A 15369-nucleotide genomic window follows, 5' to 3' on the forward strand; every position below is an offset into this window, starting at 1 on the left:
GCGTTATACTTTATACCTCAATCTAGTAAAAGATAAAAGCTTTGCCAAGGCAAAATAATAGTGCCATTTTGCTCTTTGCACGGGCGAAGACGTCCCTCTTCTAATAATGAAGAGTAGTTACATTAATCCTTTAAAACCTTAATATCGATTAATCAATATTTAACTTGTCAAATTGCTTTTGTGATGCGTTTAAAAGATAATTTTATAATTTTCTACGACCAAAAAAAAGAATTATAATAAATTCAAACCTGAAGATGTTAGAGGATAATACCAGTCTTTTATTTAAAAACAAAATAAAAACTTAGGTTTATACACTAATATTTGAAAATATTAAAATTGGTGTCTATATAATTTCCTTTATATTTCATTCATTTAAAATAAACTTAAAAGTTAATTAAGTACATTTTTTTTCTATTAAGTTGAAAAATTAATTAATTTGAGGTCTTTGTGAAAGTTGAGTACGATTATTTTTTCTAGTAAATGGAAAAATAAATTAAATTGAGGTCTTTGTGAAAGTTAAGTAGATTTTTTTCCTAGTAAATGGACAAATTAACTAATTTGAAGTCTTTGTGAAAGTTAATTAAGTACAATTTTTTTGTGGTAAATGGAAAAATTAATTAATTCAAGGTCTTTATTTTCTTCTTATTGTAGAGTTTGAAGCCCATATCAGTTGGTCCATGGGGAGGCGAAGGTGGGGACAAGTGGGATGATGGAGTGTATTCAGGCATTCACAGAATAATCGTAGTTTATGGAGATGCCATACATTCCATTAAAATTAAATATGATAAGGATGGACCTTATGCTCATGGTTGAAAAATTAATTAATTTGAGGTCTTTGTGAAAGTTGAGTACGATTATTTTTTCTAGTAAATGGAAAAATAAATTAAATTGAGGTCTTTGTGAAAGTTAAGTAGATTTTTTTCCTAGTAAATGGACAAATTAACTAATTTGAAGTCTTTGTGAAAGTTAATTAAGTACAATATTTTTGTGGTAAATGGAAAAATTAATTAATTCAAGGTCTTTATTTTCTTCTTATTGTAGAGTTTGAAGCCCAAATCAGTTGGTCCATGGGGAGGCCAAGGTGGGCACAAGTGGGATGATGGAGTGTATTCAGGTATTCACAGAATAATCGTAGTTTATGGAGATGCCATACATTCCATTAAAATTAAATATGATAAGGATGGACCTTATGATCATGGTCAGAGTGGTTTATATTTGGATTGTATATTTTTTTCTTTTAAAAATATTTAGAATTATAGATTTTTAAATAATAAATTGTAAAAACATTACAAAAAAATATATTAAAAAAAATTAACCTTTCTCAATTACCCAAATTATATCTAATTTATATTAAATTAAACATTTTATTTAATAACATTTAAATTTTGTATTACAATTTTTTTCATAACCCCATACATATATATAAATGATTTGAATTTGATTAAAAAATATAACAATTTTAAGTATAATTTAAATCAATTATAAGTTCTAAGAATTTTGATTTTATTTTTCGATTTTTTTATTTTTTTTTGTTATATCAGAGTTTTTTATCTTAGATATAGTATAAGTAATTTTTTTAAAAATATTATAAAATTTTAAATATATTTATTAAAAATAAATATATATATTTTTTTCTTTTAAAAATATTTAGAATTATAGATTTTTAAATAATAAATTTTAAAAACATAGCAAAAAATATATTTAAAAAAATTAACTTTTACCAATTACCCAAATTATATCTAATTTATATTAAATTAAACATCTAATTTAAAAAGATTTAAATTTTATATTACAATTTTTTTTCTAAACCCCATACATACATATATATGATTTGAATTTGATTAAAAATTATAACAATTTTAAGTATAATTTAAATGATTTAATCATTAAGAAAATATATTTTTTGATAAGATATTGTAAATTTACATTTAATAATAAAATATTTATACAAAATTCCTTAACTTCCTTATAATGTGTATGAAACGTTAATTTTATATAAACAATATTTTTTTTCTTCATATTATGGCATAATAAAATATTTATATATTTAAATTGTTTTCTTAATAGAATTTTAATATTTTATAGAATATATAAAAAATTACAACATAAGTTGTAAATATGCAAATTAAAATTTCTTATATAACTTCAATTTTGAAAAGTTTATAAATATCCAACGATATACATAAAATTTTTATAAATATCTAACACTATATATTTATACTCTTTATGTGTAAGTTTTTAATTTTAATTTTTAAAATTTTATAAAGATCGAACCGTGTACAATAAAAATTTATAAATATTGAACTCTATACAAGAAAACTCTTTATGTATAAGTTTTTAATTTTATTTAAGAAGACCAATTATTAGTCCCTGCCTGGGACTAATAGCGATCGATTCAGCGTTGACGGGGTATTAATTTTCTGTTTGACCAAAAATATTGATGTGTATCACAATTTTAACCAAAGTTTTCATGTTAAAAAATAATATAAAATTTATTATGTAATTGCTGATTGGCCAACAAAATTGAAGGTCTTATTGCCGGCTTTGCAGCTTTCAAGACGGGTAAAAGTAAGATATCCTAAGTTTTTGGTAGCTCTTCTGCGTGTCCTTGCTGCAAACTTTTCTGATATCCAAAGTTTTCAGGTGCAAAAGATATTCAACTTTTCTGCTATCCAAAGTTTTCTCGTGCAAAAGATTTTTATATCCAAACTAAATATTCTGGTGCAAAAGATTTTTATATCCAAACTAATTATAATTCACTGAAGATTTTTATATCCAAACTACATATAATTCACTGACACGAACTTTGCCACATGGCTATCTGCATGGGGAAGCTCTAGTGGGCTTTCTGCATGCAGCAGCTCTGGTGATATCTGTAGGCGAGCAAGTTGATTTCTCATTACGAGTCATTGTTATCAGGTAGGCCGCGCCCTTTTTTTGGAACTGGTTTTTTTTATAAGCGAGGTACTTCCATAATATGAAGTATAATCTCTAGGTTCTGGACCAGGGTTTCGACCATGAGGCCAAGACTGTGTTCTGAGTTTTCTCGCAATTGCTAGAGTTGGATTGTGGCTGTTTTTTTAATCATGGTTTGTTCCCAATTTCTGATTGATCTTTCTAGAGGTGCAGAAATGTTCTTTTCCTTTATTTTCATGGGAAATTGTATGGCATTATTACTGCTGCTTTTTCAATGGTGCTCAATCACGCAGATTTGTAATATGCCCTTGTATGTTTTCTTGATAAATTGAGGTAGTGCTGCAACTATTTGTAGGCGCACCTACTGTGAGTGTTTTTGCAATCTGTATGCTGATTAAGCGTGAACCTTTACTTTAGAAATTGTGATTGAAAAAACATGGCAGTCTCACTGGTGTGGTGTCAGTGGTGGTCAAATTCAGTTCACAATACATTCTTTGGAGTAAATGCAGGTATGTAATCTTCCCTCATGTTTTCTAGATAACAGCTTTGTTTTTGGACACAATCCTGCAATACTTGCAGGTACCTACTGTTTTTTTGAGTTTTTGCAATCTGCGCATGATGATCAAGAGTACCTACTGCTTTTTTGAGTTTTTGCAATCTGCGCATGATGATTAAGAGTATTCCCTCAATCATAGCATACATTTTCTAAATTTGAGAGTCTAATTTTGTGTTCATCAATTGTTGAAAAACTGTCTGTGAGCTGCAAAAAAACAGCTAGTAGAGATCTCTAGTCACTATTTAGATCAATTTACGGTGACCCATGAAAATAGCTACATGATTACTATAAGAATTTTAGCTCCAAAGAGCTACATATTACATACAATTTCTAGAACCTTGAAAACTTTGTATCTGTAAACGAACCACCTTCTAAATCGATTCTCTTGTTGGTAAGACTTCCATATTATCTGGGTGAATGAAATGAAACAGAGCAGCAGTGTTATTCAAGAGAAATCAAATTTATACCTTCCAAATCCATTCTTGTGTGTTTAAGACTCATATTTCATGTGTCGATGAAATGCAATGGAGAAACATTGTTATTCAAGAGAAATCAAATTTCATAATTCATTCATATTTCCCTGAGTGGTACCAAACTTGAATATACAGAGGTCCATTTTGGAATCCGAGAGTTAAAATTCTAAGGTTTGGACCGTTGGAATTTCAACAGTTATCCTGAAATCTTTAAGAGCCATATATTTACAAAAGGCATTCCAAAAGTGGGACGTACTCTTTCTGGAGGTGATTATTTAACATGTAAAATGCATTCTGACTAAAACTTGCCTCACTCTAATCTTAGACAAACGTGAATGTCGACAAACTTAAATTGCCATACTATTTTGTTCTCCTTGCTAAACCTTTTGAAGGGTTATGCCAAACCCAAATTCCTACCACATGCTTTGGGAGAGAAATCCTTGTAAAAGAAACGAAAATATTTCCTCATTTTCCAAGTTTACATCCTCAATTGATAGAATTTTTTGATTTGGTAAGGATTTTGTCACCTATTTACTCTTACAATGTCTAAAGGTAACTCGCTTCAGCATTGGTTATTGGTGTTATTTATGGGTGACTAGAAGTTTATTACTCATTTATAATTTTCTGTTAGTTGACAGACTTTATATTAAGATCAAGTTTATGTCAGTCAGTTGTGCTTTTATGTTAGTTAATGGATTTTTACGTAAAGTCCTAGTTATCCCACATGCAAAAGACAGAAGCCAAAGGCGGACCATTACCTATAAACAGGCTTTTAGGTATTAGAGTAGTCATTTTGGGAATGTGTTATTATAGGTAGTCTGTAAGAAACTATTGTTGGCCAAGTACGATCCTGAGTTGGTGACAATTTGAAAAATAAAGCTGGATCTGTTCACTGATATCTGCTATCAGTGCCAGTGCTGGAATATTGTTTCAATTGCTGCTGTTATTACTGAACTTATTGCTGTTACCGCTTATTTTCCCTGTTGTTTACTACTATTAGTGCCATATTAGTTTCAGATGTATTAGTAGTGCCATATTAGTTTCAGATGTATTAGTTTCCAGGTTGCATATATCTGCTGCTAGTTTTTTCAGTTATTAAAATTAGATTCCAAATTAGGTTAGGCTAAAAAAAGCTCTGGGAGAAAGTTTTAGTAAAAAAAAGGAATTGCAGAAATATATGCCCATTTTCTTAGTTTGACATCCTCAATTGCAATTTCTGGTTATGAATCTCATTAATGTAAATTGTTGTAATACATTATGAATCTCATTAATGTAAATTGTTGTAATACAGTATTAATTAATGATGTATTTGTAAAAATATTAATTAATTTCACATGATATACAACTCTGTAAAAATTGATGTATGTGTAAAAATATTAATTAATTTTACATGATATTGTAAAATAGTTTGATGCATCAATGGAGGAGTGGCAGAAATGGAGACTCCTTTGATTTGCGCTTCCCATCTTCAGCTAATGTAATCTCAGGTAATGTTATTCAGTGAGATGTCCTACATAAGCAACAATGGAGTGCATTACCTTTCTGGCCAGGTATTGTTTTATTTTCGTTCGATTCTTTTCAAATCATAAGTCTGTTAAAAATTTTAACATGCAATTAGAATTTGTCAGGTTTATATTGACAGGGTTTTTGTTGTTGACTCGCATTGCAGAGAGGAGTAAACCCCCTTTAAATATTTGGCGGTGGCGCTTGTTCATGCTCCAAATTCTTATTGAGATTTCCCTGAGTAATATTAAGAGATTTTCATGGTTGATTTCCAATGCACGGAGTAGTTGAAAAGGTAGCTGAGAAAACCCTTTTTATAAAATATTTGTATGTTCCAATTCTTCTGCTCAGTAAGATTCACTTATGAGTGTCGGGTTTTTATTGTGTATTGAGGACTCCTGTGAAAATGAAAATAAAACCAGTTTTAACCACTTTATTGTGGTATGCTCTTAATGTGTGATTTTTAACCAGTTTTTATTGTGTATTGAGGACTCCTGTGAAAATGAAAATAAAACCAGTTTTAACCACTTTATTGTGGTATGCTCTTAATGTGTGATTTTTAACCAGTTTTACTAGATTGATTTTCGTATGTGTTTACTTATTTTATCTGTGGTTGTTGGAGGCATTTACCGCATTGTTGGTTTAGTGCGTTGTTTGTGGAGTTTGTTGGTTTAGTGCGTTGTTCCTCGAGTAAGTGCGCAACCTGTAAATCACGAATTTGGAACACAAATAGACTTAAAGTGAAATACCGTTAATTTAAATTAAAATGTATATTATTTTTAATTTAGATTGAAATTACAGTGCCATTGGTTCATTTAGTTGTGTTTTAATTTTTAATTTATTAAAATAGATGTAAGTCTTATGCAAGCTTTCTTGGTCACGGTCAATAAGAAACATTTCTGCAATGTAATAATCGGGCGTCATACTGTTTTTATTACGGCTTCCCGTCATCATCGCTCCCTTTAATTTCATAATATGGTAATTGTTTCTAAAGGGTCTAAATAAGTTTCCTAAAATACAAACACAAAGAAGGATTGGTATACTTTATGGACTGATTATAATTCGCTTTAAACCAACGATTTATATAGTATATAAACCTGTGTAGTATAACAATCCATATGACCTATACATTACACTTCAAATAATTTTAAATACATACATTTATATAGATCGTTGTATGAAGTACAATTTTATATGGATCCTTGCATGAAGTACAATTTTCATTCATTTTCATTGTTTATATTATAAGGTTGAAATGGTTTCCGTTATAAATCAGGGCAACTAGACTGCTGTTATCTGGATCTTGTTTTGGTGTTGGTCACAGTTAATAAGAAATGTTTCTGCAATGGAATAATTGGGTGTCGTGCTTTGGTGTTGGTCACGGTTAATAAGAAATATTTCTGCAATGGAATAATTGGGTGTCGTGTTGTTCTGTTTTTAATATTATATTTATCTGTTCAGTTTTTCTTTCTTGGAGTCTTAAAATACCTATTTATTTATTTATTTCCATTTGTAATACAGAAGGTCTAGTAAGTCTAGTATAGTTTATGGATTGGTTGTAATCGCTAAAGTTAAGGTCTAGTAGGTCTAGTATAGTTTATGGATTGGTTATAATCGCTAAAGTTAACGATATAAACATGTGTTACTCTCTAAGAACAAATTTAAATACACTTTTATGTAGATCGTTGTATGAAGTTCAATCTTCATTAATTTCTCTTGTTTATATTACAAGGTTTAAATGATTTCTGCTATATTGTTTTTTTGGGGTGCTAGTTATATGGGTTCATATATAATTCTGAGATGTTTTATGTATGATTATTGATTCCATCGGGATTCCCGTTGTAAATCAATAAGAATCTGTTAAATCTAGGTTGATTTCCAATTAATTAATTTATTGTTAAAAGATTTATATCACTAGTTAAACTTATATTATCATGATAAAAAAAATTATATCGACAAATCATTCATATAATTATATTATAAAAATATTTAATATGAACATTAATGTGGGTTTAAGTAATTTTAATTATATTATAATTTTTTTTCTTGAGTATTCAATAGGATTCCAATAGTTCAATATATCACTTAGATTGAGGGGGAATTGAAGTGAAATCCTAAATAGAGAAATTTGAATCGCAATGACCGATTGAAGTAGGCTAAAAGACATAATTATTCTGTTTTAATTTGCACTAATTTGAAACACAATTATTTTATTTTAATTTATATTAATTTTCTTTTTCACGTTTCGCAGGACTATATCTTCATAATATTCAACATATCATCACATCCAAGGGGAATTGAACCAATAACTTCACATCAAAGAGTACCTTAACAGAACACGCAATAATCATCTATCAAAAACCACATGAACAATTTACATTAATTTTATTAAATTTATATTCATTTTAAATTCTTTTAATCATACACAATAAAAATTTACATAATTTTTATATATATATATATTATTGTTAAATACATTTCTTCATAATTATTTTTTTCATACTTATAAAATAAATTTAATAATATAAATTTTAGAAAGCAGTTTATTTGTCCAAAGCGCAAGGCGGCCATATGCGTAACAGAAGAAATGAAATGGGGAATTGGCATCGGCGAGTAATGGAGTGGACAACAGAAGAAATGAAATGGGGAATTGGCATCGGCGAGTAATGGAGTGGACAATTCGTTCCAATTAGTGCTTGCCAACGGCAACAATTGTCACACACTTGCAACAACGTTGGCATCGGCCAGTAATGGAGTGGACAATTCGTTCCAGTTAGTGTTTGCCAACGGCAACAATTGTCACACACTTGCAACAATTGTAACCCACGAGAATTTCTTTTCAGATAACTTGCTAATTTTTCGGTTATATAGGCAGGGACTACCGGCTGCATGCAGCACTTGTTATTATTAAAAAATCAAATATCTAAATTTTTTTGTAGCTTATTTTTTGATATGATAGTGTATACTACACATCCAATTATCTTATACCCACTAACATTGTTATAAAAATTCACACTCGCAATTATAAATTTAATTAGAAAATATTAATGATATTAATCATAATATAAAACGTTTTAATTATTATTGAAAAATTTGTAATATAAAAAGTTATTATTGCCTTGCCCATATATATTCATAAAAAAATTTGCCTCTATTTTTTTCTATGTAAATTTTTTCAAATATACGATTTCAACATTTTATTACTAATTTATCATATTTTATAAATATGACATAATTTTCATAAATATGTGTGGTTATTTTACTAATATTACTAAGTGGTATGTTAGCATTTACCACTAGTTCATTAGCATGCCGTCCATCTTCCTTACTGATTGTTGATTTGAACAATTAAATTTTTAAACATTATGTTGGCTTTTAATATTAGTTGCAATTTCGAAAGACAATTTTTATGAGAAATGTTGACTTGTTTTTCTTTCCTAGGGGGCTAAGGTCATCAATAGACACCATGTTACTCATATCATCCAATCATTCTCTAAACTTGTAAAAGATGTTGATGCTCATATGTAAATCTCTTGGCCACTAATTGTGACCCTGACATATCTTTTGTTCTCATATTTAAAGACCTCCTATTTTATTAAATTTGCAAGTTATTCACCTTCTAATTCATAGCATACATTTTTCCCTTTTTTATTTTCATTCTCTATTTGATTGAGATGATGATTAGGTGAATAACTGTGCATATACCTTGACGTGCTTCAATGTTTACATACATAGTAGTAATCACTTGCCTGACCCTTTTTTTTTCGCGAGATCCTTTGAAAGTCAGCCATATGTTTTTTTACTATTTAAATTGAAACTTAGGCTATTGATCTTTTCAAGAATGTTATTTAAGTGGATATATTTCATTTGAAGAGCTGTTGCACATTATCCATGGGGGATTTTGTTACCTTTGTTGCAATGAGTAGATGTTTTATTGGGACCTATTTAAATATAATCTTTGCAACACCCATGATGATGGAGTAGTAGGATTTCCTGTAAGCTTTTGAAACATTGGTTGTAGAAGAAACTTAATATTTCGTTGATTTCTTTTTTGAAATTTCTTTGCAACGGCCATGATGATGGAGTAGTAGGATTTCCTTTAAGCTTTTGAAACATTGGTTGTAGAAGAAACTTAATATTTCATTGATTTCTTTTTTGAAATTTCTTATTTTGATTTTTCTTTGAAGTTCTAGATGATTAATTGAGAATGCTTGAGTTTACCATTTTCAAATGAAGAAAATTCTTACTAAATCATTAGACTTATTACATGTTTGAATCCCATTTCAAGGTGACCCATCAATCTCTCTTTTAATTTTATTTTTCAAAACCCTATGATGATGTTCATCAAATCATTCCACGTGTTTTATCTTAATGCATCTTTCGGAGTTCCTCAATAATGTATTGGCCTTATTTTTAGATTTGAATGCTCATATTTAAGTTTATTTCAATCCAATTTCACGTGTTCCCAATACCCTTATTTGCATTTGAATTTTGAACTTTTTGAAAGGCACTGATGCTTCATTGTAAAATTCATAGCACTTGAACTAGTTCAGCACAAGGATCCCTAATACTTCATGGATCACTTTTTAGGTTTCATATTTTGAGTGTTGATGGTGTGTCAATGGATTATTTCCACATAATTCAAACGGTTTATCTTTTATACTTACTCTATGGTTCGATGAGCCATTGTCAAATTTTAAATGAATATTTTTTCATTTTCCTAGATGGTTTATTAAGAGGATTTCTAAGAGGATTTCATCTTCATTTTTGTTTTCCTAACAATTAATCAATCTACATTTGCAATGTTGGTTAAATGAATTTTGAAAATATGATTGAACATTTTCAAAAGTATTTCTATATTTCTTTGAGTGATTGTCAACTTCCTCAATGCATCATTTGAATGAGCCCTATAATGCATTAAGTTATATATTTTTATGTTCATTTAAAGAATAATATTTTGAAGTTATTTATGGCTCGTTGAGACACATTTAAGCTTTAAATTATGTATTTCAAAAATTTCCATTAATGTTCCAATAAGGCCTTAAAGAAATTTGAACTTGTTCATTTAACACATGATCTCCTTGATGTTTAGCATTGATGGTGCATTTGTACCAACCCTCCCAAATTAATGTTGATTAATACACACAATATTTCAGAGAAACATAAAATCTTACAAATATGTTTGAATATAATATGTTAGGAGGAGGCCAAAGTTTATAAAAGAATGTCTATAGTCAAATGTCACATTTTTTTTGAAGCCTTCCTTCAAAGGAGGAGCATAAAAAAAAATCCAATATTCAAATTTTCAATGATTCCCCCCCATGCCACCCTTGCCACCTCCTATGGCTAGTAAAAAATGTCTATGTTGAGTGCATTTGATGATTGTAGTAGTCTACTTGTAGACTTGTGAAGCTTCTTTTGTACTCCAACCTTGGAATTCTACATCAAATTGGTTAATTTAGGTATGATTTCCTCTCTTTTAATTTTAAGCATTACCAATTTTTTTTTTTTTTTTGGTCGCTGAATTTTGTGCAAGGCTAATTCTATTAGAAGGAACAAAAAAATAATATTACAAAGAGGCCTTAGCCTCAACCGATATCAGCGGAGTTCATCTTGAGAATCATAACTGCCCCATATTTGGGGAACCAGTTTAACATAGCAAAAAGCCAAACATATGATCTTGACCCAACACCGACAAAACCAGAAGAAAGTTTTGATACAACACCATCTGATGGATAAAAATCAAAACAACAGGAGACCGGACCCAACTCGTCAGCAGTAGAAGCCTGAGTTGGCGCGTGGGTGGCCACGTGGCATTACTTGGGTTAAGCATACTAGTCCCAATCGTCGTCCTCCTTCGCCACGTCGCCTTCCACCTTGCCACCTGGCAATTCCTTCGCTGGAAGGGTGTCGCTTGAACTGCCTGCAATTGCCATCAAGATTGAAGCTCTGACTGAGCTGCCACCTAGTTGCCGAGTGTCGCCAGCGTTTTCACCTTTCGCATGCAGTCCGCCATGTTGAGTTCCCCTGCCTTCTTCCGTCGGGAGCTGCTCAGAACCACGACCAACTCGAAGGCTGCGATCCTCCTGAGGATGCTCTTCAGAGTTTCGCACAAGAGCACTGTTCTGATCATTTTCTTCTGAGAAAACTATGGTAACATTAGTAGTTATGATGGGCTTGTTCAGGTTGCTTTGGAACCTGATTTGAGTCGAGTGAGGAACCGAATTGGGGTGCAAAGGAAAAGTGGCAGTTTGAAGCTTAGAATATTTGTGCTCGGCCATTGAAGCATGCACATGACCCCGACCATTGCGAGTATGAGGATAATGTCTGCGGGGCGAGCTGGGAGGGGGAGAATTTTCCTGGGAAGGAGGTGTTGAGGCAAGTGGTGGTTCGGAGCTTTGCGATGCCTGTTGGCGGGCGCTACCACCTAGGGTACCTTCTCTGTGGCTCCTCATACGGTGATGGACCATAGCAATGTGGTGGGAGTGGAGTTCAAAAGAATAGGAAGCCGGGAAGGATAGCAGAGATTAAACAGAGGGCGCCTGGGTAGGATTCAAAGGGCAGTGCTTGGAATGGGAGTAATGATGCCTATTTCCAAGGCCAATACAGCACAAAAGCCAACAACGGCTCCCGGTAACAGTTTTGCTGCAGGGATTTCCAGCGTGGAGCGGCAAATGTTTGAGGGAGGGAGGGCAAACTGAGGGATTGAAGGGTTCCATGTTAATGCATACTGCTTTTGGTTCTCGGCCTGAGCGGCCATTAAATGCTTCATGCAGGCGAGCTTGCGTTTGCCTCAAGTGAGCTTGGGATGATGCGCTGGCCACCATCTGGCTGGTCCGAATGCTGTCAATTCGTCGGCTCGTCATTAAGGCTCTCGGTGTTCACCCGCATCTGGGTGCGCTTCTTCTTCCTGTGCCATTTCACTCTTCACTAGTTCCTTGTATTCCAATAACTGGTTTTCAGTGGCTAGCGTAGAAAGCGAACTTGTATAGAGATCCCTCCCACTTTCCACTCCTATATTAGCCAATAGGTAAGCCACTTTATTTCCATCTCGACATATGTGCCTGAGATTGACTGCTCTGTGGGAAGAGAGCCGGATTTCAATAAGTTCTAGCCGACTCGCCATTCTCTAACTGTTGCTCACTTTGCTTGAAGGTGGTCCTTGCAAAATTTTGTTGACCATATTTATAAGGATCTGCCAATTTTGTTGACCATATTTAATAGAAACAAAATTCAAATTTCTCATCCCAAGCATGATCTTATTTCTGTTGATTGAATGCATGCATTCTTTTATTTATTCCTTTCAAATAAGTATTCAATATGACTAAATGATTACGATCCTTCATTAAATAAGTCCCTCTCATGGCATTTCTTTGTGGAAGGGTCAAGTTACCTCTACATTCAAATTATTATGTCGTGATACAAGAACAAAGCTAACTTGTCAAAAAGCTTAATCATTATATTAGAAAATTGTTCTACATTTGCTCTTAGATTCAAATGTTAAATTATGCAATTGAATTTTGTATTAAAATATACTAGGGAATGCTCCTATTTATCCTTTAAAGGAATATACTACTAAAATTGGGGTGTGACCCTATTTTCCAACTTCATTATACTTATTATGAACCTCAAACAAAACCAAATATTTTAGTATTTAACTTCTTTCTTGTAGACAGACTAAGCCTATTCCAATTTCAAGAGACATTTTGAAATGTAATATTTGTAATTCCTTTGGCGCATTTTGTTATTGAAATGGTGAGTTTTGGGACAATTTTTGTGGATTTGAAAAATAAGAAATATGTAACAAAACATGAAAATATCAATAAAAAATGAACATATATAGAGGCTCTACCCAAGGAGCTCACGAGAACAACTTGGGTAGTTCTAGTCATAATAGTTTACAACATGCCTCTTAATGGGGGGAATTGTTTAGAATGTTTAGAGAATAAACATGGCTTGAAGCATTTGTTAAGCCCATGTAAGAGGAAGATCGAGATGATGATGGATATTCTTACATTTGAATATCTTAGATACATCATGTAGTATCTCAAACTATTACATTTCCTTGTGTTAAGTTGACTAAATGGAACGTGATTTGATAAAAAAGTTCACCCCTCCTGGGCTACGTCTTCGGGCCCTGCTCCATTGACTAGGCTTGCTATATTGATTTCAGCAGCAAATGAGTACATAAAAAATTGTTGACACAAGAGTGGCTTGTTTCTCCTACCAAGAAACATTCTCCTACAAATAATTATCACTCAAAAATATGACTCCCTATAACAAGTCATGATGTCAACAGAAAAATGACACTCTCACAACAGGTCCTTGTACTCCACTTGAAATCCAAGCACATAAACATACGACAACTCCACAATGAAGTGTTGAAAAGAGCTTCTCTCATGAGAACATTGAGAAAAGACTGAAAATAGTTGCTCTGCTGAAGTAACAACTATTGCAGATGAAACTAGAAGGCTGGAAAACCTCTAAATAGGCTCTCTTAATGTTAAAAAGTGCCTGCTTCTTGCTGCAAAAATCTAATTGTCTCTTATTTGGATAAACATACGTGGGAACTAACTTCATAATCACCATATAAGTTCACACCTTCATTAGTTTATTCAAATCACATCTCTAATTGGTTGAAACATTGTATTCCAATGGATGTTCCATGATTGTAATGTTGAGCTAAGACATTGGTAGCCATTGGGAGTCATGAAAGATTTGATGACTTTATTGCTCTTCACCATCTTTTAAGACTCTAAAATTAATTGATGATACCTTAAACTTAGCAAAAAGCTTCATGTGAAATATTATGATTATAAATATTCTTTGGATGATGTTTGATAAGTAATCAAAATCAATTAAAATAAGTGTTCATCAAGACAATTGGTTTTTCACATTAATCGATTCATAAGTTCTTTGTCTTACATCGATTACTAAAACACTTATTGATAAATTTAATGAACACTCTTCTAGTGACTAATTAAAATTCTTAATTTTCCTTCATATTTCAAATTCAAATGTCTAAATTACATCACTTGTGAAAATTTCTTTAATTCATATTTTCATAATAACAAACCTCAAAATTGAATTGTCAACTCTCTTAAACCTCTATTCATAATGCACCATAGTCATATAGATTAGTATAATTTGTCCTAATTCCTATTTCTTGTATTCATTAAGATTTAGCTCATAATGCACCATAGTCCATATAGATTAGTATAATTTGTCCTAATTCCTATTTCTTGTATTCATTAAGATTTAGCTAAAGTTTTTGTTAGATTATAAAAATTTCATTTTTCATTTTTTTAATTAAATATTTAATAAATTTAAAATATAAAAAAATTAATAAATTTTTAAAAATATTTATCCATTATATTTTTACCAAAATTCGTTAAATATAAGAGTTAAAGTGTTCTTCCTTTCACACAATTAAGAAAATTAACCAGCATTTGTTACTTAGACAATTAGGAAATTAATTAAGTTGAGGTGTTTGTGAAAGTTCAGTAGATTTTTTTCCTAGTAAATGGACAAATTAACTTTGTGAAAGTTAATGAAGTACAATTTTTTAATGGTAAATGGAAAATTAATTAATTTGAAGTCTTTGTGAAAGTTAATGAAGTACAATTTTTTTTGTGGTAAATGGAAAAATTAATTAATTAGAGGTCTTTATTTTCTTCTTATTGTAGAGTTTGTAGAGTTTGAAGCCCATATCAGTTGGTCCATGGGGAGGCCAAGGTGGGGACAAGTGGGATGATGGAGTGTATTCAGGCATTCACAGAATAATCGTAGTTTATGGAGATGCCATACATTCCATTAAAATTAAATATGATAATAATGGAAGTCCTTTTCAGTTGGAGCATGGAGGAAGCGGTGGAAACAAAGTTGGAAAGGTGATGACTGAATAATAATAAATATGTTTTA

At 31.3% G+C, this 15369-nt stretch overlaps 1 protein-coding gene and 1 long non-coding RNA gene across 2 annotated transcripts in view; both read left to right on the forward strand.

The window, feature by feature from the left end:
- The window catches only part of LOC149196983 (uncharacterized), a 148139-nt gene that overhangs the window by 110946 nt on the left and 21824 nt on the right, over positions 1-15369 (forward strand). The gene's annotated exons all lie outside the window — the stretch shown is intronic.
- Positions 1-15369, forward strand: part of LOC149196985 (jacalin-related lectin 19-like) — a 36515-nt gene that overhangs the window by 20809 nt on the left and 337 nt on the right. The window contains exon 4 of the mRNA XM_089406191.1: positions 15144-15338. Within this exon, the coding sequence (XP_089262317.1) occupies positions 15144-15338 (195 nt within the window). The remainder of the gene's footprint in view (positions 1-15143; positions 15339-15369) is intronic.

The sequence above is a fragment of the Pinus tabuliformis genome, chromosome 2_2 (assembly GCF_031772625.1).
Source record: "Pinus tabuliformis cultivar Carrire ecotype Pingquan chromosome 2_2, CPIR1, whole genome shotgun sequence".
Lineage (NCBI taxonomy): Eukaryota > Viridiplantae > Streptophyta > Pinopsida > Pinales > Pinaceae > Pinus > Pinus tabuliformis.